Below are 22,911 nucleotides of genomic sequence, written 5' to 3'. Positions count from 1 at the left end.
CCAACCCCCCCTCAAAATACATAAATAAATACACTTAAAAACAAATAAAAAAAGAACTCAGTGTAGTTACTACTATATGCTGGTAGTAGCTAGTAATTAGCTATCACTCTTCTTAGGTTGACGGAGTATATTGGACAACCCACCACCACCACACCAGGGTGGCCTAATGGGCACTGGGGCAGGGCCAGGGACGCTCATTCAGCCCGCCAGACACCCAAAACAATGAGAGCAGCACAAGGGTGTGCGGCATTTACAAAGGGCAAGGGACTCATCGATCTGAGGCCAGCCCTCTGAACACCTCCGCTCTTCCTCGGGCTTACTGAGAACTGCATAAAAATTAAATGCGCTCTGGGTCTCTGAGCGGCTGACTCAGAATCTGGGGGACATGTGCACAGAGACTCAGCGGGCTGTTCTAATACAGCCTGAGAATAAACGGACCGGCTGTGTCTAGCCTCTGACAAGATTTCTTTGCTGGACTTATCAAACACTTAACGTGCCCTCCCCTTGGCCAGCCCTAGAAACGCAAAGACGAGAAACAGCCCTGCTCTGGAACGTATGGGGAAAATAGAAAAGTGGCGAGGTGATGAGAGTGTTTGGCTCTTCAGGGTTTGATGGGAACACTTAGGCGCCTTCTTTGGGCAGGGGTGAGGAGCAGGTGGAGAGGGGTCAGGAAGCGTGCCCCGGAAATGCCAACACCAGTAAGTGGGATCTAAGACATTCTGCCGGGCAAGATGCAGGTGTGCTAATGTGGTGTCAGAGGACCGACCGAGGGACCTACCTCGGAGGACGGGATCGAGGGTTGATCACAAGACCCTCAAACTCATGCTGCAGCAGGACTGCACCAGACTGGAATTATTTTAATTTTTTTTTTTAATGTTTTATTATTTTTAAGAGAGAGAGATAGCCAGACAGAGTGCGAGCAGGGGAGGGGCAGAGAGAGAGGGAGGCACAGAATCCCAAGCAGGCTCCAGGCTCCGAGCTGTCAGCACAGAGCCCCACGCGGGGCTTGAACTCATAAGCTGTGAGATCACGACCTGAGCAGAAGTCAGATGTTAACCGACTGAGTCACCCAAGCGCCCCCAGGCACTTTTTTAAAGTGCCCCTGTGACAGCACGGGGAGACTCCCTCTCCAGACATACGCCTTGTAGGAGCCTTTCTGGTCACTCACCCGTCAGAGCTCACAGAGCCCACGTTCTTACCAGAGCCAAGGCTGGGCCTCTCGTGGGGGGAAAGCATGACATGTTGGAGACGTGGTTTTGTCACCACAGGCATTTACCGTACTGAGTGTGTGCTAAGACCGAGGAGGACGCCACAGGGCTGCAACGGTCCTAGACCAGAAAGGCCTGTCATCACTGCAAAGAAAAGGGCACAGTAAACACTTTAAACAAGAGTATCTGGTGGCCAACTGAGCAGCACAGCTGAAGCAGATCAGGACAAAGAGGTTATATACTGTTCCTCTGGGTGCAGCGTGACCACGAAACTGTTGGCCAGGGGCCCCCAAGACGGGGCTAGGGGCTCCGGGGAGGAAGAGGGCTCGGGGCAAGCCGGGTGCGAGCCTGGCTACCACTGCGGACAGGCTCCTTCCCTTCCCGCAGTCAGCCTGGCGACCACGACTCATACCCCCTGATGGGGAAAGCTAGTGACATAAGAAGGCAATCTCTCTTGGCATCACGGAAGGGCCTCGTTGAGGATGGCAGACGATGCCACGACCCGGAAGCCCTGAAAATTACTGCTGACACGTCAACCTGGAGTAAACGTGCTGTCCGTGCATTTTACCCCGTCGGCATTTCAAAAACTAATGTGAACAGCAGACGAAAAGGTAGATAGGCAAAGACTGCTGCTTATGGGGTTTAACGGTGCCGTATTTGGGGCGCCCCAGTAACTGAAGCCACACCGCCAACCCCGTTCCACAAGCAGCCTGGACGCGCCGGGGAAACCAGAGCTCTCACAGCCCTTGGCGGCCCCTCCTGCTACTCACAGAGCGGCTTTGTCTTTACTTTCAGAAACGGATACGCTGCTGATCAAGGTCGTCAACGCCCAAAATACACCAGAGAGACCACGACTCCAAACAAAATACAGTACAAATTTATTGACTCCAATCATTCTTAGTCAAGATTTAAGCAAAGGAAACAGACGATGGAACTGGATACAGAAAAAGCAATGGATTAACATTAGATAGAAATCCTATTTTACCATGAATTTTGAGTTCCGAAAAGCTCATTCCTAAATAAAATTGAACAATGATTTAGTCTGCTAAGGCATCTGACAACAAAATACACGCAATTTGTTTATAACCACATTTGCTTAATAATAAGCATTTATTCAATGGAAAATTTTGAAGTACTGGATTAATGTCAATAAGAAATTATCACCTTTCGAAAATTAACATTAACCGAGGAGAAACTTTGTGGACAATTTGAGAACAGCACTAATAAATGATGAGGGAGTACTCAGTTATTTTCAAGATTTACAGTCAAATACTTTGGTTCCCAAATGATGGTCTCTGAAAGGAATTTAAGAAACCTGACATTCACCCATGTTTCCTCCTCCAGCAGGTAAGCACGGCTGCTCAGGGTCCCCCAGGCGCGCGGAAGAAGTGCTCGCTAGAGCACACGCAGAGAAGCACCTAGCAAGCCCGTGACAAATTATGGAGACATAAAACTTCTTAAAGTGCTAAAGCCACAAAAGAAAACCCTATGTTTTAAACTTAAAAAAAAAAAAATAATAAAGCCAGTGTTAAAGAACTTACTAACTGTATTAGCATTATTTAAATAATAATGCTTTTCACACTTATTACAAAAAAACATCAATGAGAATTCAGAAATTGACAAAATGGACTTGTAGGGTTCCAATATGAGTTAGTGCAATTTATAAAGAAACCTGTTATACATGAACTCTATTTTTGTAGTAAGAAAATTCAAATACCTTTACTTCCTAAGGTTCTGGATTCTGGTCATGTACGCACACACACACGCACGCACACACACGCACAGAGGGAACGAAGGCCAACTTTAGACCAGTGAGTTCTTGTCTGTCCCTCACCCGCAAGGACCGCTGGCCCGTAGAGGAAGATACCCCCTGCCTCCAGGAAAGGGCATCTTATTCTGGTCCCCCAGCTTCTACCCTCATCAACACCAATGGCTGCTGTGTGTAGGTACAATCGCCAGTGGTTAGTAAGAGCTGGAGTATATTATTTGTTTGTTTTTAAACACTTACTCATTTTTGAGACAGAGTGTGAGCGGGGGAGGGGCAGAGAGAGAGGGAGACACAATCCGAAGCAGGCTCCAGGCTCTGAGCTGTCGGCACAGAGCCCCATGCGGGGCTCGAACTCACATAAGTAACCGTGAGATCGTGACCTCAGCTGAAATCAGACGCTCACCTGACTGAGCCACCCAGGCGCCCTTGGAGTCTATTTTTAAAAAGGTTGTGAACGATCCACTCCAAAACAGAAAACCAAGAACCACACACATGTCCCCACAAACGCAAAATGACCTCACGGTTGAACCCTTAGTTGTGTATTTTGATAAAAATAACGAACGCACACTAGCCATAACTGGTTTTAAAGGTGAATATTCTATTAGGTTGAAATATTAACTACAAAAAACACACACCATTTGTAACCTCCACTGCTTGCTTTGATAAAGAGGTGTTTCAGGCGGCCCCTCCCGCCCTCTCCCACATGAAGAAAATGGTTCAGCACAGCAAGTTCTCAGATTAACAAAGAATATATTAAAACATCTTACATTCTTTCCACAACTGCATAAAAAAAGGCATCCTGAATACTTACAAGGAATAATGAGCTTTCTACATTTTCAAAAATTAATTCTAATCAGAAAAAACATTTTCAACACTTTTATGAGCTGGAGATGTAACACGGAAAGACCCACTGGTCTCACACCAAGTATCTGCCTGCTGTCTGAGATCGACATTCTTAAATTGAGCAATTCACGTGTCTGTCATTACTCGGCTTCCTAACATTGAAAATAGTCACGTGAGAGGAAGCGTAGTTTACTCTCTGACCACCAAAATAAACTCTTTCTGCCTGACGCTTTGAAGGTACAGTATAAAAAGTAATAGAAAAACCAGAACGGCATTAGAAATGTTTTTGGTTCAAAATTTTATTTGAAATCTTACGCTCCTTGCCTAGACAAAAATGGGAACTAACAAGACAAAACACTGGCAATTTTCAAAGTCTAACAGATACGCGGAGCGTGTATTTAGATCAAAAATATTTTTTACTGATTAACATTATCAAAAAATCTTCAAAAATGTAGCATAGAGGTTCAAGTCCTGGGATACTGAATTTACAATGCCAAGATGATGTGTGCCGTGGAACTGTCACACGTACTCTTAACAGCCAGAAGCAGGGACTACTCTGAGGGAAACTGTCCTTTGAGGAAGTGACAGCTACCAAGGTGCTCCGAATGAGAAACGGCACATTACAAGGGGGACTCATTCAGTGAACAACAATCCATCCTGATGGTTCGCGTAAAAGCCTATGCTTTAGTTTTATCTTTCAAACGCATAGATTTCTTCCAGAAAATATAAAGATGGCAATCGTCGGTAGCTGTGACTTCATTTTATTTTCCTTTCTCCATCAAATTTAACTAAGAACAAAAATAGGAAGCGACCACTCAAAAATACTTTGGGACTTCGGACAGTTTTCCAATGGAAAAGGAAACAAAAAGGCAAAATGTCATACGCAATTCCTCTCATCTACAAGGTCCACTACTGTTGTATAAAAATGCTTGTGTATGGATAAAAAGTTAGGCGTATCTTCCCTCCCGCTGGTCCGGAACGTGGGTGACGAGACCGAGGCCAGAAACCTTCTCTGTGGCAGCGGGATACGGGGAAACACTCAGCAAATTGTTTCTCAGCCACAGTCTCTTTTTTATTTGAAAGAACAGCTTGCAAACAAAATGAATAAACTTGGGAGACTTCATCCGTAGCACTACCTGACAAGGAGCTCTTTTGTAGTTTCAATAGTATTTCCACTTGTTCGTACCTAAGTACCTGCGAGTGAGACAGTTTTCCCTTTGGAAACACCCACTGAATTCGGGTGGCCCCTCCCAAAAGCCTTTTAATTGCAACTCATACAAAATAGGAAAAAGAAGAAAAAAAAAAAAAAAAGGCAGCCCAAACCCCGTGGGCCTTATTAGGTAGCCGAAACTCATTTTGGACCCTTGATCGCGCTTTCACACAGATCCCTGAGACACCAAAAGCAGTGACTCAGAGCAGAATGACTGCACTGAGGACGTCTGACCACAATAAACTCCAACAAATTCTAACAGAAATCCTCAGGAGACAGAGGCAGGAAACCCAACGCTGTAAATACCGCCGTCGAGGGCGCATGGAGGCCGCCGTGTGGGGTTTCCCCGGCTCCCCAGCTCCGGAAGTCGATGCCAACTCCGGGCTCAGGGCCGCCGCACCGCACGGACCCCGGGGCCTGGGATCCACGGGCGTAAACGTGAGTCCCGACCCGATCTGTTACACCAACGTGGTTAAACTCAACATCAGTGAGCGCCTCGTGCCACCTCTGTTTCCTGTCCCAAACGCGCTCGGATTTTCCCTCTGTGGCAGCGATAAGTCAGAGGACGCCGGACGCTTTGTGTGCCCCGCGTGGTCAGAACGGAAAGCCGGATGTGCACACGCAGCCCGGAGCGCCAGCTCTGACCACAACGCCTAGCGCCACTGAAGTTTCTGTAAACTCAGAGGCCTTCTAGAAATCCTGTTTTCATTTCCCAAGTCTCCCGTCCTTAATTATACTAAGTGACCCAAGAGCAAGTTTTGTTACTTTATAAAAATCTAAGTATTACTATTGCTGATTTAAATTCCTCACAACTTTCGTACAAAAGAATGTCTACGTGACCACAAAATACCAAATATTTATTGTTATCAAGTGTCAGGATAACTTATTACAGTTGAGGCTTATCATTGTTTTATTGCTAAAGTATCCTAAGATCTAAGTCAACACTGCAGACTACTCTCCCCTTCCTCCTGATACACTGCGGACTCCAGGACGTGGCTGAGGCTTAACCAGAACTTAGGTGTCTGCTATAATCGAAAGAAATACTTAAGTAGTATTTCACGGGCTGCAAATCAGTAAAAAACCAAAACAACCTCCAGTAAAAGAGTATACTGACACCGTGGAATGAGGAACCATGCAAACAACCGGGATCGATCAGAATTTCAACATTGATGAAGTCCAGTCGTCGTGTGACCGTAAGGTCCAGAGCACGACGTAGTTTAGTTTTTCTAAGCTGAGTAAGGACTTTGCTAATTGATATCGATTTCCCTCGAGCTTCCATTCAAGCGTAACAATTTCCAACCTTTATTATTCCTTCTCTTGAAAAAATATTTTGTTTCTCATGCGCGGCTCACAGTTTGGGTTGAAACCTGGGGACCGCCTCCCCTTCCGTTAAGGGGCCGAAGGGGCCGGCCCTTCAGTTGTGGCTTTGTTCGTGACTCCAAAGACTGAAGGCGGTCTTGAATGTCCTGTGGCACAGTTTACACATGAACTGTCTTTTAAACGTGATTGCCGAGAGGGGCGGGGCGTGGTAGAACAGCGTGTCGGATTCCTGGGGCACAAAGAGCTTCTCGGCGGCGGCCGGCGCGGGGGTCTCGGCCACGCCCGTCGGGCTGTCGGGCTCCAGGGGCTGGATCTTGGGCAGCGGCGGGGGCGGGGGCAGCGGGGGCGGGGACGGCGAGTTTGTGGGGACGGGGCAGGCTTCCGGGTCCTTGTGCGCCGGCTCCTCGGCGGCCTGGGACATGTGGGACTGGAAGTGGCTCCAGAGGCGGAAGTTGGTGCGGAAGGCTTTGTTGCAAACGTGGCAGATGAAGGGCTTCACGGAGCACAGCAGCTCCTGGTGCCGCTCCAGCTGCTTGTGCGCCGTGAACGTCTTGCCGCACTTCTCGCACGGCCACAGGCTGCTGTCCTTGCTGGGGCCCGCGTCCTTGGCGGCCGCGCGGGCCTCGGGCGCCTCCTCCTCGGCCTCCTCGGCGGGCTCCTCCTTGACGTGGATTTTCAGCTGCTTCGAAAGGCTGAGGTCCTCGGGGAGGCAGGAGGAATCCTCGGAGTCGAAGTTCACCTGCTCGGAACAGTCGCTGAACGCGGCGTCGTCCTTGGCGGCCGCCGCGTGGTTGGCTTTCGGAGGCTCGGCCTGGGCCTGGGGCCTGGAGGCGGCGGTCGCGTCGCCGTTGTGGTCCAGGCCGGGCAGGGAGAAGTGCTCGGCCGGCGCCATCGTGTTCTGGTTGTGGACCTCGACCTGGTGCCGCCAGATGCTGAAGGAGGACTTGAAGGTACGCATGCACTCGAGGCACGTCAGCTTCTTGTACTCGCACTTGCCCTCGTGCTCCCGCTTGAGCTCGGGCGAGAAAAACCTAAGGCTGCAGTAGGGGCAAACGGTTGCGTTTCGGCACAGCCGCTCGTGGCTTCCTTGCTCTAGAAGAGAAGAGAGCTTAGCATTACAGAGGCGGCACTGGTAAACCTCCTTGTTCTCTACCGGGCTCTCCAGAGAAACATGCTCCCTGGGCTTAGCAGCTCTAGTGACGCCAACGGGCTTTTCTCCCGGGTGCATCTTTACGTGCTGCTTGAACTGCGAGAGAAAGCGATAGGCCTTTCCGCAGTAAGTGCACACGTACGCTCCTTTGGCTCGGGACCGCAAGTTCCTCTTGATGGCTTGGGCCTGGGAGCTAGTCTGCGCCTGAAAAGCGGGCTTGCTGCGCCTCAGCTTAAAGATCAGGGCCTTCTTAATCTCTCGCTCTCTCACTATGTCAATGAGCTTTCTCTGGAACTTCTCGTCCAGCACGGCGTGTGAGCTAGAGGCCGGCGACGGGTTCCTCACCACGCCGTGCTGGGTCTGGCAGTGCGTCCACACTTTGAAGTTCGTGTGAAAGCGCTTGTGGCAGATGTCGCAAGCATAGGGCTTCTCTGGGTTGTGGTACATGTTAATGTGCCGGTGAAGGCCTGCTGTGGATCTAAAGATCTTAAGGCAATGTTTGCATTTAAACTTTTTGTTTGGTCTCGTTCCCTCCAACTCACCAAATTCCTCTTTATTCAAGTCAGAGTCTGGAAAGTCGGCATCGGGGAGAGGAGGGCTCGAGCCCTCCTCCAAGTTCTGTTCGGACACCGGAGACCCGTGCTCGCCCTCCTTTACCTTCTTAAACGGCAGTCTTCGGTCCGCCTGGAACCTCCTTTTGGCCGGGAGTCTGCTCATGTCTCTTTGGTCGTCTTCGGTCTTCAGGGAGAGGTCTCTCGTGACGGACGACGCGGCCGCCGGGTCTCCCACGGTGACTCGGATGATGTCGGAGGGGTCCGACAGCGGGCTGCGGGGCTCCGTCTTGACGCGCACCTCGGCCACGGCAGGCTCGCCCTCCCTGTCCGTGGACTGAGAGGCGCTGAAGGACCTGAGGCGGTGCGGCTGGGGCGCCGGAGTCCGCTCGTCGAGGGCTGACGCGTCGCCGCACTCTTTCACAGACGGCTTTTGAGACAGAGCACAGAACACGTTGGCGGGCACCTCCCCGGACGCTGCCGAGGGCCCCTGGGAAGGCTTCAGGTCTATGGCGGGCGAATAGACGGGAACCTGGCTGTCCATGGACAGCGAGCGCCTGAGCAGACTCTTCACCAGCGGGCCGCTTCTGTCGATGCCTTGCTTTCCGGAACCAGAGCCGCCGGACGGGACCACCAACCCCAGCTTCGAATAGTACAGCAGGTTCCTGTCTTCGCCCGGGCCGCCTCCTTTGCCGGTTTCCTTCAACACGTAGGGGGTCTCCGACGCGCTTCGAAGAGACAGGACGGGCGGCCGTGGTCTCTTCAAGGCCAGCTCTATGGCTTTTCCTTTGGGCAGCTGGCCGCTCAGACACGGTTTCTCGTCCGTCCCCTCTCTGTCCTGCAGCGGCTTGCCAGGCGGCCCCGCGTTGCTCTTCGCTAAGCTGCTTCTGTGAGGGTCGTCCACAGAGCCGGGACGCTCGAGGGACTTCGCGCAGCCCGCAGGGCCATCTCTGGGCCAAGTCTTTTCGGCTACTGGCGACGCGTGAGGCGCTTCCGCTGGCTTTGGGACGTGGGGCTTCCCGGTGCCGGTCTTGACCGCGAGGCCGGGGGAGGGCCGCGAGGTGTGGCTCAGGTCGGGCTGATTCTGACCGACAGTCTTGCCTTGTGCTTCGTTTCGGCTTTGACACACGATGACACTTCTCTTCTGAGAACTGCTTTCGTCCTCTTCTACGAATATCTTCTTCCTGTTGGGACACGTTGGAAAGGGTGCCTGAGGTGTTTTCGAGACGATGTTCGTCAGAAAGGAAATCCCGAGGCTGTAGCCCAGCTCTTGGACGGCGGCGAGACTGCTTTTCTCGACAAATAAGGACGAAGAATAAATGTAGTTCAAAACATTATCAAAAGCATCGGGTTCACAAAAATCAAGTTGAAATACGGTTTGGGCCTCGTTCTCCTTATTCGTGAACAGACTCTGAAAATATTCGCTGCTGGCAGCCAAGACATTTTTATGAGCTCGAAACTTCTGGTCCCCGACGATCAGCAGCACGTCACACAGCTGCCCTTTGAGGCGCTCCTCGTTGAGCGCACTGAGGAGGGAGATGGCGTGGGCCGGGTTGATGTAATGCAGCAACCCCTCCATCGCGTGGGCTTATCTGAAAGACAAAGCGCAGAATCATCATGAAAAACGTGCCGAAAAGCTCGCCCTGAGACGGAAAGCTCCTCGAGGGCAGGGAACGCTAGCTGTCTTTTCCTAGGGGCCGACACTGCGCAGACCGCAGGCAGACCAAAGCTCTCCCTTAAATGCCACGGGAAACAGAAGCGAACCGGCCTCGTGGCTCCCGGAGACCAGCGATGGCTGAAGCGGAGCACTTTTAGGACCGAAGACCGTACCACCGTCGGAAGGCTGCTGGAACTCGGCAGCTACGCAGAAAGGCACCACTTGAAATTAAAAGTTTGTTACCTAGGGTTCTTCATCCGATGCTTCGTTCTATCCCTTTTACCTCAGAGAGTAAGTATGAAGTTATCAGGACTCCCGAGCCCGTGATTCGGGAAACAAAGTCAGTCTTGCTTTTGGGCATACTTATACACGACGTGAACTGCTACAACTGGGTCGCAAAGGGGTGGCCTTACCAGACCTTTAAAAATGGGCAAGAATCGGGGCGCCTGGGGGGCTCAGTCGGTTGAGCGTCTGACTTCGGCTCAGGTCATGATCTCACGGTTTGTGGGTTTGAGTCCCGCGTCAGGCTCTGTGCTGACGGCTCCCTCTCTCTGCACCTCTCCCCCCGCCTCTGTGTCTCCCTCTCTCTCTGCACCGAACCCACTTGCATTCTGTCTCTCTCTCAAAAATAAACAAACATTAAAAAATATTTTTTAAAAATGGGCAAGAATCTGGGGCGTCTGGGGGGCTCAGCCGGTTAAGCATCCGACTCTTGCTTTCAGCTCAGGTCACGATCCCAGGGTCATGGGATCGGGCCCCACGTCTGGCTCCTTGCCGAGTGTGGAGCCTGCGTAAGATTCCCCCCCTTTCTCCACCCGCCCCTCCCTCACGCGTACGCACGCTCACGCACTCTAAAAAAAGTTTAAAAGGCAAGAATCTGTAAAGAGGTAAAAAAGTCACTTACTGATCACTACCGTATCAGCGCTTAACAATGGTTAGAAATGTTAAACAACAGAAGAGCTTGGGTTCTGTCTTATGTCAAACACCCTACCGGCTCCCGAATACAATTTTCTTATCAAATCACATTTTCGACAGCAGCACAGAGGAAACTCTGGCCTGATCTAAACTTCATTATTACTAATTATAAGTTAAAAGGTCTGGATTCAGATCTCTCTGCAACTCTCTAACAACCTAAAGGTGAGACGAGAAAAGGCCCAGCGGCTGGGCGCGTGTTCGGGCAGAGACACGGGGTGAGAGGCCACCTCCTTCCTGGCGGTCGGCTAGCCCCTCTGAGCACCAGGTCCTTCACGTGAAACATGGGGGACCGTGCCCTTCTTTAGGGCTGTTGCGAAGGTTACGTGAGCTAGCATCTCCTACACGGTAACCATTTAATTCGGTGTCAAAGAAAAGGGCCCATATTTGCACCACCCATGCTCTCGATGAAGGGAAAACCATTTCATACACAGACAACGCAATCAAAGCTGACCCTTCACTTGGGCTTCTGTCACTGTAACACCTCTGTGGTTTGACGGCAGTGTCTTCTGTAAAACAGTTATGATTTACAGATGCTGGCGAGGATGTGGAGAAACGGGAACCCTCCTGCACAGCTGGTGCAGCCGCTCTGGAAACGGTGCGGAGGTTCCCCCCAAAATTAAAAATAGAACTACCCTATGACCCAGCAGTTGCACTGCTAGGAATTGACCCAAGGGATACAGGAGTGCTGAGGCACAGGGGCACATGTACCCCAATGTTTACCGCAGCACTTTCAACAATAGCCAAATCACGGAAAGAGCCCAAATGTCCATCATCTGCCGAATGGATAAAGAAGATGTGGTTTATGCGTACAATGGAATACTACTTGGCAACGAGGAAGAATGAAATCCTGCCGTTTGCAAGAATGTGGACGGAACTGGAAGGAATTATGCTGAGTGAAATAAGTCAGTCGGAGAAGGATATCCTATGTTTTCACTCACATGTGGATCTTGAGAAACTTCACAGAAGAGCACGGGGGAAGGGAAGGGGAAAAAAAAATAGTTACAAACAGAGAGAGAGGGAGGGAGGGAAACTATGAGACTCTTAAATACAGAGAACAAACTGAGGGTTGATGGGGGCTGGGAGAGGGGAAAATGGGCGATGGACATTGAGGAGGGCACTTGCGGGGATGAGCACTGGGTGTTGTATGTAAGCCAATCTGACAATAAGTTATATTCATAAAGATAAATAAATAAATAAACTAGTATGATTTGGGGCACCTGGGTGGCTCAGTAGGTTAAGCGTCCCACTTCGGCTCAGGTCACGATCTCACGGTTCGTGAGTTTGAACTCTACGTCGGGCTCTGTGCTGACAGCTCGGAGCCTGGAGCCTGCTTTGGGTTCTGTGTCTCCCTCTCTCTCTGGCCCTCCCTCGCTCGTGCTCTGTCTCCCTCTCTCTCGAAAGTAAATGAACATTCAAAAAATTAAAAAAAACAGTTAATGCGTTTATTTTTTAATGGATTCAGAGTAAGGCGGATTGTTTGTGACCGTTTCATCATTCTGCAGGGGGCAGGTTGTAAGTGTACCAAACCTGGCACGCAGCACACTGGCAAGTTCTCCTCTGGTTTCAAAGGATCAACCTCTGCCGGTCCACCAGCATGGGGGCTCCTCAGAAGAGCCCACAAAGAGTTCGCTGGGCCCCCAACCTAGACTCAGTGAACACGGCATACAAACTGCTTTACCGCTGTTCTAACCCCCTGATGGTGCTGGCTCAATATAATGGGCTCAGAGATGTGCCTGCTTCCAGAGACGGTGCCGGGTAAGCAGCTTGTCCCCAGACACATGCTTTGGTCAGAGTGTACGGAGTTTCCGTTCATTCCTGCCTTCCAACATTCTGTATCAACGGCAAATTTTAAGTCCTCTATCTGTGACTGCTTGATAGAGACATCTCCCTTCCTCTTTTCTGTTGGCCATTTTAATTTCTTCCCTAATCCTACTGTCATGTCTTAACATCATGCATTTGTTTACACAGACCCTTGTCACCTTTCACAAAGGTCAGCAGAAAAAGAAAGCAACTTGTAATGCCACACTTACCAACCCAGCTATGCAATGACCACGGTCTTTAGCGCTAATAGTTTTTGAGAAACCCAGCTCAGAAAAGCAAGATGCAGCATTAAAAGCACGGACGAGTATTTTTCAAAAGCGTTTCTTAAAATCAATTTAGTGGTTTGACACCAGCAATTAAAAACAGATAAAACGACAGGGACAGAGTAGAAAATGTCCGCGTGGCTCAAACACAGTAAGGCTGCGATCTCCTGACACCTGTGTTTCGGTCTCATGTGCTCACATCCACAGACGTAAGTATGTGCGATGTGCTCCTTCCCGCGAGTCCGGGCCAAGACAGGGCTCCGGGCTGGTCAGTCTCTGGGGCTCAGTTTCCGCCACTGCAAAATAAGGATAACAGCGGCTACCACACCATGCAGTCGTGCAGATTAAAGGAGAAAACGGTGGGGCGCCTGGGTGGCTCGGTCGGTTGAGCGTCCGACTTCGGCTCAGGTCATCATCTCACGGTCCGTGAGTTCGAGCCCCGCGTCAGGCTCTGTGCTGACAGCTCAGAGACTGGAGCCTGTTTCAGATTCTGTGTCTCCCTCTCTCTCTGCCCCTCCCCTGTTCATGCTCTGTCTCTCTCTGTCTCAAAAATAAATAAACGTTAAAAAAAAAAAATTTTTTTTTTAAATAAAGGAGAAAACGGTGCTGCCATTTACGGAGCACCTACAGCACAGTGCAAACTGTGCCAGAGCTCCACAAATCAGTCATTCACTCACTCGACAAAATGCCATCTGAGAAGCTCTGAAGAAGACAAGGAGCCATGGCAATCACCCAGGGAAGGGCAGCGTGAGCGGCACGGGGCGCAAGAGGCTGGAGCAGGGAGCCGCCAACTGCAGGGCTGAGCGAACCGCAGGCAAACTGAGCTTTCTGCCAGAAGTGAAACCGAGAGTCACTCCAAGATTCTGGGCAGAAAAATGACAATGACTTGAGTTATGTTTCAAAAGGATCCCTCTGGCTACATTGTCGAGAAGAGAGCACGGAAAACAGGAAAGGTAGAAGCTGGGAGGCCAGCTGGGAGCCCGAAGCAAGGAGGCAGGGGACAGGTGACGGCAGCCTGGACCAGCTGGCAGCCTGCAGCAGTGACCCAGGGGAGACAGGACGGTGGGGGAGTAGGGTGGTAGCAGGGGAGCCGAGGCAGTTAGTTACTAGGACGTCTAATGGATTGACTGTAGAGGGTGAGAAGGCGAGGAACTAAAGAAAGCTCCACGAATCCGACCAGAACAGCTGGAAGGGTGTCCTTACCGGAGATGAAGTTTGATAGAAAAATTGGCTCGGGTTTTTTCAGGAATTCAGTCTGATTTTCCAAACGTGAGCAGACACCTGTTGCCGAGTGTGCCTTCTACGGGCGCCCCTTCTCGCTCCTCGTTCCCTACGACCTCCTGTGCTTCCTGGGATCACTTCCCAAGCAAACATCCACTCTGCATTCCCGTCTCGGGGTCTGCTCGTGGGGGAATCCAAACTGAGACACCCAGGGATGAAACCACAGGCACAGGCTGAAAGGCTGGGTGAGGATGAAACCACGGGAGACTTCCATGTTCCTGGCCGTGCGGCAACTGCGACCCCACACCGTCCGTCCCCCACCACTGCATGCCACAAACGACGCGGTCCAAAAAAGTGTCCTTCTTTTGCTTTTCTCAAATGATCGTGATCGCTGTTTTTGTTCCAAGTCCCTACTTCTAATCCCTTGAACCACGGGCTCCCATACTCTTTGAGCGAAAACGTTCGGGAATTAGGAAAAAAATAAGTCACTCAGAGTGAGGCCTTAAGAGAAAGAGTCGCTGTCCCCGTAAACTGCTTAAACCATTCATTTGGCTACAGCCGCATTTAGAGCCCCCCACGAGACCACCGGCTCGGAAGGTGGCCGGGCACGCGCAGTCCTGGCACGCAGTGTGGGACGCAGCTGGGCATCTCCCGTCCCACTGCCCTGAGCGCTAATGGACACCCACGAGTGGCTCGGATTCGCGTGCCTGCTCTGCCACACATGGCGTCCACACGGCGTCCACATGTTTACGCCTTAACTGCGTACCTACAGCAACCCTGGGAGGTGGGTACTCGGTTATTTTAGAGACGAGGAAACAGGCCCAGAGGGGCAGTAACTTGGTCCAGGTCACGTGCACAATAAACAGCCGAGCAGGACTCACACCAGGGGACCTGGCTCCAGGGGCCACGCTCTTTAACCCCTACGGCGCTCCTGTCGCTGGTTTCCTCCCTTAATTCCCACACTAACATCTGAGCTGGGCACTGTGCAAACCCCTGTCCTATACAAACGAGGACACGGAGGCACTGAGAAGTCACGCACTGTACCTAAGGTGACTCAGCGAGAAGCAGGGCCAGCTGCGAGTCGGGTCCCAGAGCCTGGACTCCGTCATCACATTACCCGCTTCTCCTAGCCCGGTGCGTGTCCAGGATGTACTGGGCCCGGCGAGACGCGGAGGACGGAGGCCTGAGAAGCGTGGTCCCGTCTGAAAGACTGGTGTGGGACCAGGACAGGTCAGTCCGTCACCACGAGTCCGCATGCTGAGCACCACGCAGGACGGGGGCGGCGGTCCGGACGTGGTGCAGGTGCAGCCGAGAGGGAGGGCAGGGAAGGCATTCTTCAGAACGAGCAGGAGTCAGAAACCTGGGAGGAGTCAGGCAGGACGCGTGAAGGGCATTTCAAGGACAGGAGACAGAGCGCGTGGCTGGAGCACAGGCTGCCCGCAGGGAAGGCGGGTGATGGGGCTGCAGAGGGGAAGGAGGCACGAGGGCCCCGAGGGCTAAACGAAGACCAGTCAAGATCCTAAGAGGAGCCGGATCCCTTCTGTCCTGTCCAGAGGCCCGGGACAAAGCCTTGAGATGTGTGCAGCGCGGGCCCCTCACGGGCCGGCTGAAGACCTTGCTTTTACCTTTGCAATTACTGAAACTCAAGATCGATGGGCCCTTTCCCGGTCTAGCTGCAAACAATTAACAATTTGGATTTTTGTGTTTTAAGGACAGTAGGTATATTTATTCATTTACACCCTGTTTAACAACGTGACTGAAAATATAAAATGCTCCATTAGGAATGCAGGCAAAAGGGGGGTGGAAATCACAGCTGCTGAATTTCCTGAGATGACCCAGCCAGACCCTTTGTGGCTGGTGGGTGTGCGGACTGAACGTCCAAACCCCTTTGCTTTTTCGGCTCTTCAGCCCTCATAAGGCCAGCTTTGCTACTGAACGGACTGCCTCCTCCACAAATCTGCGGGCTCATCAGACTCCAACCTCTCACGTACGTTTTAATTATGAATGACCAGGACCTCGGACTCACCGAAGACAGCGCATCACAAATCTGAAAGCTCTTACGTGTAAATGCACACTGCCACCGCGTCCACCCCCACGCCCTTCCCATGGCTTATCTCCACCTGACTCATCGGTGAAGAGTTCCTGCTATCACTTTAGTCATAGTGAAAACCTGGCGCTCTTGAAAGGAAAGTGGGTGAAATGTGGACGAAAAGAGCCGTTTATGATGGACGGAAAGAGCTGAGTGGAAATCCCCCAAGGAAAACCAGATTCTGAAATAGGGCTGGCTCGCTTACCACTTGGATCCTCGCACACAAAAATCTTCCCAAACTCTGCCTGAACTGTTCCTATTTCATGCGGTTTCCTGCAATTTCAAAATGAGAATCTTTATGCTTAACAATTCATGGAAGTCCCAGCTCCTGGAAAAGACGTTCAAATCAGTTGGGTCTCCAGTCCTGGCTCTGCCACTGATCAGGCATATAACCTGGTCAAGGTCACTTGACCTTCCTGAGTAGTAGCTTCCTTAACCTGTGAAGTGGGGCTAACCCTGCTTACCACGTGGGAGTTTTATGATCAACAGAAGACACAATGTTCGCAAGCTCCCACTGTATGTAGTGCTTCCTACACGGCAAGCAGGCATTTTACTTCCTTCCTCTCTTCCCTTCCTGAATGTACGTGGTCCCGAGTGTTCTAAAGAGTCGCTGGCCTGTTGTCCAATAGCTCACGTTCCCACGGGAGGACAGAGACGTACAAAATTAAACAGGGTGACGGATGCCAACAGTGCTACAAGAACACCGATTTCAGGAAGCACTTAACTTGGCCGGGAGGTGGGAGGGTGGGTGGGCGCACAGTGGGGACATCAGAGAAGACCTGGGACTCACGCTCGACTATCGGAACGGCAAAGGTTCCGTTCTTCCCATTTTTACTACAGATACTTTTCAGAAACACACATCTGATTGCGTCAGGGCTTTAAACCCCTTATGGGGCGGGGAATCCAAGTTCCAACTCCCCAGCATGGCTACAAAGCACTCTGCAACTGAACTGCAGAAAATTATTTCATACCCATACCTCAGATTCCCTAGGTACTAAATGCCACGAGAAGCAGGGATTCGTATCTTAATAGAAATTGATTCAATGCAAATAATTTCCTCTTTATACCAATGTTAGCGGAAGGAATTAAGATCGTTAAGGGGATGGAGGGAAGGTAGATGACTTTGGAAGAGAGCATTCTTGTGACGTGGACAGAAGACAGCAAAGCACAACAAAGCACTGGTATAATGGGCACCAGGAGGTGAATGAGGGGCCCAGGAAGGGAGAGGGAAAGGGACCGAGATAGCCCACTGATTTTCACGTTTTGGAGACTAAAACTCAGGCTGGTGTCAGAGCTAATATACATTACAAATCAAACTCCCTGCTGGACTAGCCCATAAGAGCCTCGGTACCAGTTCTATAGGAAAATGTCTGTTTACACCCACACCCGAACCGAACTCTGGGCGCACAGTCCCTTGGAGCGTTGGGGACCGCTTCCACAGTCCCCACCATTATGGCAGAGAAGAAATGCACGTAACACAAAGCAAACAGAAGAGCAAAGCGTCTACGCTTGACTCTGGAACACGACGAGCACACACGTACCACGCAGCCCCAAACCTTCGCCGCTGGATTTAGGCCTGACTCCCCACGAGATTTTATTACTCGAAGGAGACCAGAAGTGCTCTCAGTTGGCTGTTATCACTCCCTCAGTGACCAGACAGGTGTCAGAAATCCTCCAAAGAGCCTCAGATTGCAGAGCCAGCCTTACTTAATCCGACCCTTCCCGGGCAGGAGTGCCGCTCCCTTGGGGCCCCCGTCACCCTGTTTTCAGTCTCTCGGGGAGGGGCTGGCTCTGGCTGAGGATGTGCTCCCTTCCACAGCACAGCTCCGGCCCGTGCGGGGCACCTCGGTCGGCGAGCAGCCTGTCTGCTTCTGCTTGGGCCTCCTGCTGGAAGAGGCCCGGCCCTGGGTTTGGCTTTGAAGACCCCCCCCCCACCCCGGTGAGTGAGTGTGCTGTGCTGCTCTGTCCCAGCTCACGGGTAGGCACGCAACCAAAGCCAAGCAGATCAGAAACTTTCTGTCTGGAATACGGGCCTGCGAAAACCAATAAAGGCAGCAAATGAGTGGAGAGGATTTAGCGCAGCAGTGACCTAAAAATGCAGTGTGCCAGTGCCCACTATGCCCATTCCAGCCAGTTACCTTCGTTTCCGTACTTCCTGGCCCAATTCTTTAGCTTTTTCTTAAACCTCTGGAGCAATCCTGCATCTTTACAATAAATTCCTTGTTCTACTCAAGCTAGCCTGTCGGTTTCTGTTCTTCTTCTTAAAGGACCCGAACTGATACATTTCCAAGTGTTACTCACTCTTCCTGCCGCACTCTCCAAGTCCATCCTTCACAACCCTGCTGCTGCACGGAGCTTCCTAAAACGAAGCTTCAAGCATCCATCAGGCACACGCGCAGCTAATGCTACTACTAATTTATTTACTGAGCTCTTAGTATGTGCAAGGCGTGTTTAGACAGGCCTGAAATATGGGCGCACACAACAGATGAGGCCTCCGGATTCTAGTGGGGTAAATCAGATAATGAGCAAGGAAACAAATGAAAAAGGTAACTTCAGATTACGCCATAATGTTAGTAAACAGGGGGCCATACCTGGGTGGAGAAACGGGGTTTGGAGAGGGAGTCTAAGAAATGCCTCGTGTGACATTTTAGCTGAGACCTACAAGTTGGGTGAAAATACGTAATGACAAAAACAATGGTTATCCGTGAAAACACAGAAATTTAAAAACACAGACTCTATAGCTCTGTAAATCTGGTTTCAAACCACTTTTTACATTTTCTTTCCCTTCATTTTTCCCGTGTGACAACTTCCTGCTTCAGATGCTGTGTCTCTGAGACAGAACCCGAGTGTCCTGCTTCCTCCACTACCAGATCTGAAATGTCCAAGGCACCCCGTGGAACCTTCCCCCGCATGCGACTCAGCTGAACATTAATCATCTTTCAAAGCTCAGCTCAAGTCCAATCACTCCATTAAGCCTTTGTCATGGGCTGGACTGTGTCCCCCTCTCTGTGCCCCATCACACACTCAAGTCCTGACCCTCAGAACCTCCAAATGCAAGCAGATCTGGAGATACAGTCTTTTTTTTTTTTTTTTATTCTGAGAGAGACAGCATAAGCAGGGGAGGTGGGGGAGGGAGGGAGGGGGGAGAGGGAGGGAGGAGCGGGGTGGGGGGGATCCCAAGCAGGTTCTGAGCTGCCAGCACAGAGACCCATGCGGGGCTTGAACTCAGGAAATTGTGAGATCATGACCTGAGCAGAAATCAAGACTCAGATGCTTAGACGACTGAGCCACCCAGGTGCCCCTGGAGACAGAGTCTTTAAAGGGCTCATCAAGTTTTAGCAAGGACTTTAAGGTGGACCCTAATCCAATCTGACCGGTATCCCTCCAAGGGGAGAGGAGGACAGGAGCACGTGAAGGCAGAGAGAACGTGGCCCTCTACACACCAAGGAGAAAGGCCTCAGGAGAAACCAACGCTGCCCAAACCTTGATCTTGGACTTCTAGGCTCCAGAACTGTGAGGAAATAAATTGCTACTAAGCCCCCCAGTCTGTGGTACTTTGTTTGGCAGCCTTAGCTAAGGAATATACGTTCCTTGACCACTTCGGTTTATGAGCAAATACCTTTCAACTCCTGTATCACAGTCGCACCATTTACATAACGTTTACTTGGTTTGTCTCCCCAACAGAACGGTAAGCTTATGTAAGGACTAAAAACCTATTTAATAGATCCTGATACCCTTCACAATGCCCAACAAAACTCCTTGCACAGGGGCGCCTGGGTGGCGCAGTCGGTTGAGCGTCCGACTTCAGCCAGGTCACGATCTCGCGGTCCGTGAGTTCGAGCCCCGCGTCAGGCTCTGGGCTGATGGCTCGGAGCCTGGAGCCTGTTTCCCATTCTGTGTCTCCCTCTCTCTCTGCCCCTCCCCCATTCATGCTCTGTCTCTCTCTGTCCCAAAAATAAATTAAAAAAAAAAAAAAACAAAAAAAAAAAACTCCTTGCACAATAATATTTGTTGATTTTTCTGTACTCTGACAATCCAACTACAGGCAGGAGTGGAAACTGTGCCTTGTATTTGTTTTCCTAAAGTAAAGCCGGTCCCATCACAGCCTTTTCGAATACTATACAGATTTTCCCGTTGCTTCCTAGATAAAACCCAAACTCCACAGACTGGCATACAAGCTTGTTCATGTTCTGGCCGTACTTTTTCTTTCCACCCCCCTCTGGACACTCCTTACCACCCACCCTACAAACCTGTGCACCCAATTTTCACCACCTGACACACCTTTCCAAGTTCCCTTGGCCAGCCTTCCCAGAAAGATCTCGCTCAAATGTCACGGTCTCTACAAAGCTCCGGTTGCTGTGCCCGTAGCCCGTGGCCCAGTCCTACCTGAACTGCCACAATACTCCATCCACATCTCCTGGGGTTAACACAACTATTTGGAATGATCTGTGTATCCCTAACGCTCAGCACAGGCCTGGCAAGCATCTCCCGGGTAAAGAGAGAAATCCATCCGTACACTCCAGGTTCAAGCCCCGCACCCGCTCACCTTCACTGCTCCAGCATCTGCTAGAGCTTAGCCCGTTGGCAGCCCCGCTTCTCACATGAGCTCTCGGGGCTTGAAGGCCCCCTGGACGAGGGCTGCCAAACCCGCATCTCTGCTCAGACTTGCCCTTGGGCCCACGGGGCTCACTGAATGAACACTTCCATCACCCACGTGCCCGGGGCAGTCCTCACGCCCCCCCACCCTCGCCCCTACCCCACATCTGCTTGTCCTCACACGTTCCTTATTTGGTCAGGTATGCTGACAACCACCAGGTCTCCCAAACAGGAAACCTCTCTCCTCTGCAGCCCATCACCGGGACCTGGCAAACCTCGCTGGTAAACAGCTCTAGAATCAGCTTTGGGGACCACGAGAATTGTCCCTTCAGTCATCCCCCGCTCACCCAGACACTCCCTGGTTACACATCCCCTGCCATAAACACTGTGAAGGTTCCTGAAGGCCTGGGGTTCTATCCTTTCCACTGTTCACCGCACACAATGAAGCCCGTGCCACCTTCAAGAGCGTTGAATGAAATGAATGAAACATGATGTTGCTTTCACGCAGACCAGTGCCCCCATGTCCACTTTCTTCCTGTTCTTTCACACTTAGGAATACTTAAATTTAACGGTAATGACAATTAGACGTTAGAGGTGGAAGAGGTTATTTACTCCAAGCATCAGAGGGGAGAAGAGCTGCCAATGGAAAATCCAAAACGGATCAACCCGCTTTGTCTTTTTTTTTTTTAATTTTTTTTTTTTAACGTTTATTTATTTTTGAGACAGAGAGAGGCAGAGCATGAACAGGAGAGGGGCAGAGAGAGAGGGAGACACAGAATCTGAAACAGGCTCCAGGCTCTGAGCTGTGAGCACAGAGCCCGACGCGGGGCTCGAACTCACGGACCGTGAGATCATGACCTGAGCCGAAGTCGGACGCTTAACCGACCGAGCCACCCAGGCGCCCCCCGCTTTGTCTTTTTAAACGAGGTGCACAGACCACAATGCAGGCCCCTTACTGATGACTCGGGGTCATCATCATGGCAATCACTGGACTATGCTGTAATACAGTGAGGCCCTCAGATGCCAGAGGGGAGCTCCTGCACTACAAGACCCCAGGAGGCTGTACTACGCGGGGGGTCTGATTAACCTCTGCCCTCATGGACCCCCGTCTGGCAATCCCGAGGGAGAACCAGTCTCTGAAAACACCCCACCTCCAAACGTGCCGCTCAAGTGGCATTCTCCAGAACCACGCAGCCCTGTGAAGGGCTCGGGCCGAGGGGCTCCCCCACGCTACAGGCGTCTATAGGGCGCTACTGAACTTGGTCGACCTAAGCGGTCCGGGCGAGAACACACGAAAAGATCACGGGGATTCCCGCCAGCGGAGGTCTCCGGGCCGGGTTCTCCAGAACCGCTGGTCCCAGCCCACCCCCCTCCTCCCCACCGCTTCCGGTCGCAGATTTCGGCCGGGGCCTGTCTCGAGTGGGAAACCACCCGCAACGGAGCAGAAACAGGTCCTCCAGGGGCTCTGGAGGGAAACGAGTGCGCTCCGGGGTCCACGCGTCCGGCAGAGGGCCGGCCAAGGAGGCGGGCTGGGGCGGGGCCGGCCAAGTCCACCCGGGCTACTGGCTGGTTTCGCCTGCGGTCGCCGGGAGGGACCCAGGGGCTACCGGGCGCTGGCCACGGCAGGTGCGGGGTCCCACTGCCCCCAGCTCCCGCGCACACTCGCGCCCCCCGCCCGTCCCCACGCCTGCACGGGACCGCGAGCACGTGCCCTCGGCCCGGAAGGCGTCCCAACCGCTCCGCGCAGGTGCGCGCGCCAGGGCCGGGCACGTCCGGCCCAGGGGGCACCTGGCCGGGCGAGGGAAGACCAGCCGGGGACGGAGCGTGCGCAGTGGCGAGGGCGAGGCCAAGTGCGGGCAAGGAGCATGCGCAGTGTGAAGGCACAATCGGCTACGTGGGAGCCTGGGGCATGCTCGGTGAGAGCCCGGACCCGGCGCACGCGCAGAAGCGCTCGGAACCCGCAACCCGCTGGTGGAGAGAAAAAAGAGGAGAGAAATCACCTCAGAGTTACGTCAGGAAAGGCCGCGTTTTGCGAGGAGGCTGTGGCCTCCCGCGGGGCCCCGCAGTTCTTCTAGGGCGAGGGGCGTGACAGTTACTCACCGGTCTCCAGCCCCGAGGCAGTCGCCGGGCCCCTTTCCGCTCACACTCGGCTCGCGCGCGCCGCAGCCGCCGCTGCCGCTGTGATTCCATCCATCTTGAATTTGACGTCATCCCACACCAGGGATGAGGTCATCGCAGG

General features: G+C 52.0%; 1 protein-coding gene across 6 annotated transcripts; it reads right to left on the bottom strand.

The window, feature by feature from the left end:
* Window positions 1-3,389: 3,389 nt before the first annotated feature.
* ZBTB21 (zinc finger and BTB domain containing 21) lies at window positions 3,390-22,855 on the bottom strand. 6 transcript variants are annotated; one of them, XM_042999281.1, is made up of 4 exons: window positions 16,541-16,781; window positions 16,282-16,349; window positions 15,105-15,347; window positions 3,390-9,642 (listed from the first exon to the last, which is right to left on the bottom strand). In XM_042999281.1, the coding sequence occupies exon 4, from the start codon at window positions 9,627-9,629 to the stop codon at window positions 6,444-6,446; it is 3,186 nt and encodes a 1,061-aa protein (XP_042855215.1). In that variant the 5' UTR covers window positions 9,630-9,642; window positions 15,105-15,347; window positions 16,282-16,349; window positions 16,541-16,781; the 3' UTR covers window positions 3,390-6,443. The 6 variants fall into 6 exon arrangements, with proteins under 6 accessions (XP_042855215.1, XP_042855219.1, XP_042855214.1 ...); XM_042999285.1 differs by having other exon boundaries at window positions 3,390-7,441; window positions 8,042-9,642; window positions 15,105-16,781; XM_042999280.1 differs by lacking the exons at window positions 15,105-15,347; window positions 16,282-16,349; window positions 16,541-16,781 and adding an exon at window positions 22,773-22,855.
* Between the last annotated feature and the right edge of the window lie 56 nt (window positions 22,856-22,911).

The sequence above is a fragment of the Panthera tigris genome, chromosome C2 (genome assembly GCF_018350195.1).
Source record: "Panthera tigris isolate Pti1 chromosome C2, P.tigris_Pti1_mat1.1, whole genome shotgun sequence".
NCBI classification, from domain to species: Eukaryota; Metazoa; Chordata; class Mammalia; order Carnivora; family Felidae; genus Panthera; species Panthera tigris.
The sequence above is the reverse complement of the archived record's forward strand: the minus strand, read 5'-3'. Positions and strand labels throughout refer to the sequence as shown.